The following is a 2926-nucleotide window of genomic DNA, read 5'->3' on the forward strand; positions in this document are numbered from 1 at the left end:
CTCGTCTCTTGAAGTCCTCTCTGCCTCCGCGTCCCTCCGTCTTCTTCGGCAGACTGAGCCCAGACTAGCGCCAAATCGCAGCTGTCGCCTCCTCGTCGATCAGCTGTATTTCCCGCCGCTGCTCTCTGATTGGTCGATGCCACGGCGGCCTCGATGCTCATTGGAGACGCTGACGCATTGGGCGGATGTTACGTCATGTGTTGCCGAACCCACACTCAGGACTGTGGCGGGAGTTTTAATAGAGAACTGTTTTGGCGGAATATTATTTTCCCGGGAACTACATTAATACTAATAAGGTGCATTTATTAAAGTACAACGTTGAAGTACTTTTACTTTATACTTCTACTAAACGACATTTCATACGGAAATATTCTACTTTACGTCACTACATTCACTGTTACTACTTTTCAGATTTCACACAAAACAAATGACCAGTTGATAAATAAGACGCATCATTATTGATTAAAGCACCCAACAGTATATGACGCAGTTAAAATTGACTCCAACACATTGACTACTACACAAAAGGACAGTTTACACTTTATTTTTCAGTATTTTATTTAAATAAACAATTTAAATCCTTCTTCCACCACTGGCATATCAGTGCTAGACATGGACAAACTTTAATATCCAGTTGTAATATTTCTATCTCTCATAAAATAATTCACTTTTTACTTTACTGCAGATACTAGTTCAAGCTCATATCAGGGAATGTCGCCACCTGCTGGTTTAGCTGGTAACTTTATTTCCTATTGATCAGCTGCTGTAACAGGATAAAATATGCAAACAAACAGGAGGGAGGTCACAAATGTCACAAGACAAACCGACCGGAAGTAAACCATAACTGTGCAAAACTTTGATCCACAATGGCATAAATATCACTAAATATGTAGTTTAGTATCATTTTCAGGTCAAATTAAAATACGTGTTTACAGAGTAACTCATACGTTTCTGCAAATTGTTCTGTATTTTTGTGGAAACATTTTACACGGCACAAATCAAAAACTACGGGTGGGTTTGTAAATTCAATGATTCATTTTAGTCAGCCTTTTATATACAGTCTCTGGTTAGTTCAATGTTCACGCTGTGATGATGTTTCATGAGCGGTTTTCTGCTGCTTGGATGATCAATTACTCCATTTGAGGTCAGTTTGCTTCCATCTCTGGTTCCTGTTCCTTCTTCCTCAGAGCTTCTCCACACTCCTTGACAGAGAAAAGCAGCTGGTGAAACTTGTTAAAGAGATCAATCTTTGATTTTATTATTGTGAAATATTAGATTTTCAGACTTACTGATGGTTCCACGTTTCACCAGGACGATGATAATAATAATAATAAGAACAACAGCACCGAGAACTCCACCAACAACGGCACCGACATTCACCGTCTCAGCATCTGAAGGAAAATCAGAAAGTGTCCAGATGAGACGAAGAACAGTTTCTCTACAACAGTTTCCTAGAGAAAGAATCAAAGACATTTACCAGGGTTTGGTGGCGAGGTGCTGGTCATGACATCATCTGTCTTCGTCTTGTTGTGTTGGACTTTTTTCACTGTTTCAAACGAGAAATAAACTGTTTAATCACTTTTTTAAATCACGTGTTTTATTCAGGAACAAACTTCTTCACTATCTGTGATAAATACTGAATGAAATAAATCCTAAAATGTCCTGTACAGCAGTAAAGTCCTCATGCTTACCAACATTAAGGGCAGTGGTACAACCAGCTCTCAGCTCTGGGACAAAACATTGGTACAGTCCACTGTCCTTCAGCTGAACTGAGGAGATCTGCAGTGTGATGATTCCTCTGCTCAGGTCTTCATGGATGAGAGTTGTTCTGTTTCTGTATCGCTCCATCTGTGGATCAGTGAGGTCCTTTCCACTTCGATAGACGTGGACGACCTCGTCGAGGTCGGTTCTTGTAACATCCAGTGTATAATCCAACAAGTTGACCCGGGGATCCAGATCAAACCTAAGTGTAACATCATCACCTTCTTCTGCCTGGGTCGTCTCAGTCGGACAAATGACACGATGCTGTGCTGCAGAGACAAAAGTTTATTTATTTACAAGTATATTGAGTGAGGAAATAACCTGAAGTGCACGGACTGTGCCGCTTGTTGAGGCACATAATCATTCACCAAAACTGAGAAACCACAAACAAGATGTGACCTTAAGTTCCTCTCACTCTCAGCCTCGGTCCAGGAAGCGCTCAGTCCTGTAACTACTCCTCTGTGCTGATGATATTTACCAAAAACTGTTGAAATGTTTTTGTTAGTTTTAAATTTCTTTTCACTTTGTTGGTGCCGCCTTTTCTTTGTTTTAGTGTCACTTCTCTCTGTAGAGTTGGAGCACTGTACATCACTACTGCAGAGTGGTTTGGCTTTATCTTTCCCCTCCTCCCCTCCTCCCTCCCAACCCCTGCTACATGAACTATTTGCCATTTAATTTTTTGTCAAACTGAAAATAAACACGTTCAAAGTTTTAAAAAGTTCAAAGTTTTAAAAAGTCCTTAAAAGTTTCAACAGTGTAAATATCAGAATAATAATCGTTAATGAAGCAGAATCCAAACAGACGTAGATTCACCAGGATCAATGGTAATCATTCATAACAAGCTCTGTAAGTTAGCTCGGCCACTGGTTCATGTTATTGATCACTGTTCATTTGAATTTGTATTTAATATAAAACCGAAAATCAACAAGTTCAAGTTTTTAGTTTTAAAGTTTAAACTGTAAACATCAGAATATGTATAGATGAAGCAGCCTCCAAACAGTAACTACCTAGATTTAATGTGAACAGAAGTCAGGAAGTAATTAACTCACCCAGGGTAAAAGGAAAAGCAGCTGATAGTAAAGTTACTACTGTCCAACACATTGTCAAACACACTGAGTGAGACAACGGTGGATGAACACTGAACCCGAGCTGCTCGGTACAATCC

At 39.7% G+C, this 2926-nt stretch overlaps 1 protein-coding gene across 1 annotated transcript in view; it reads right to left on the reverse strand.

The window, feature by feature from the left end:
• Positions 1 to 540: 540 nt before the first annotated feature.
• Positions 541 to 2926, reverse strand: part of LOC111658793 (uncharacterized) — a 23285-nt gene continuing 20899 nt past the window's right edge. The window contains exons 7-10 of the mRNA XM_087175396.1: positions 1692 to 2030; positions 1478 to 1546; positions 1290 to 1391; positions 541 to 1202 (exon numbers count right to left, since the gene is read on the reverse strand). Coding sequence (XP_087031522.1) covers positions 1051 to 1202; positions 1290 to 1391; positions 1478 to 1546; positions 1692 to 2030 — 662 coding nt within the window. The 3' untranslated portion in view covers positions 541 to 1050. The remainder of the gene's footprint in view (positions 1203 to 1289; positions 1392 to 1477; positions 1547 to 1691; positions 2031 to 2926) is intronic.

Source organism: Seriola lalandi, unplaced genomic scaffold, assembly GCF_002814215.2.
Source record: "Seriola lalandi dorsalis isolate HSWRI2012SDOR001 ecotype SW California unplaced genomic scaffold, Sedor1 jcf7180002054466, whole genome shotgun sequence".
NCBI lineage: Eukaryota > Metazoa > Chordata > Actinopteri > Carangiformes > Carangidae > Seriola > Seriola lalandi.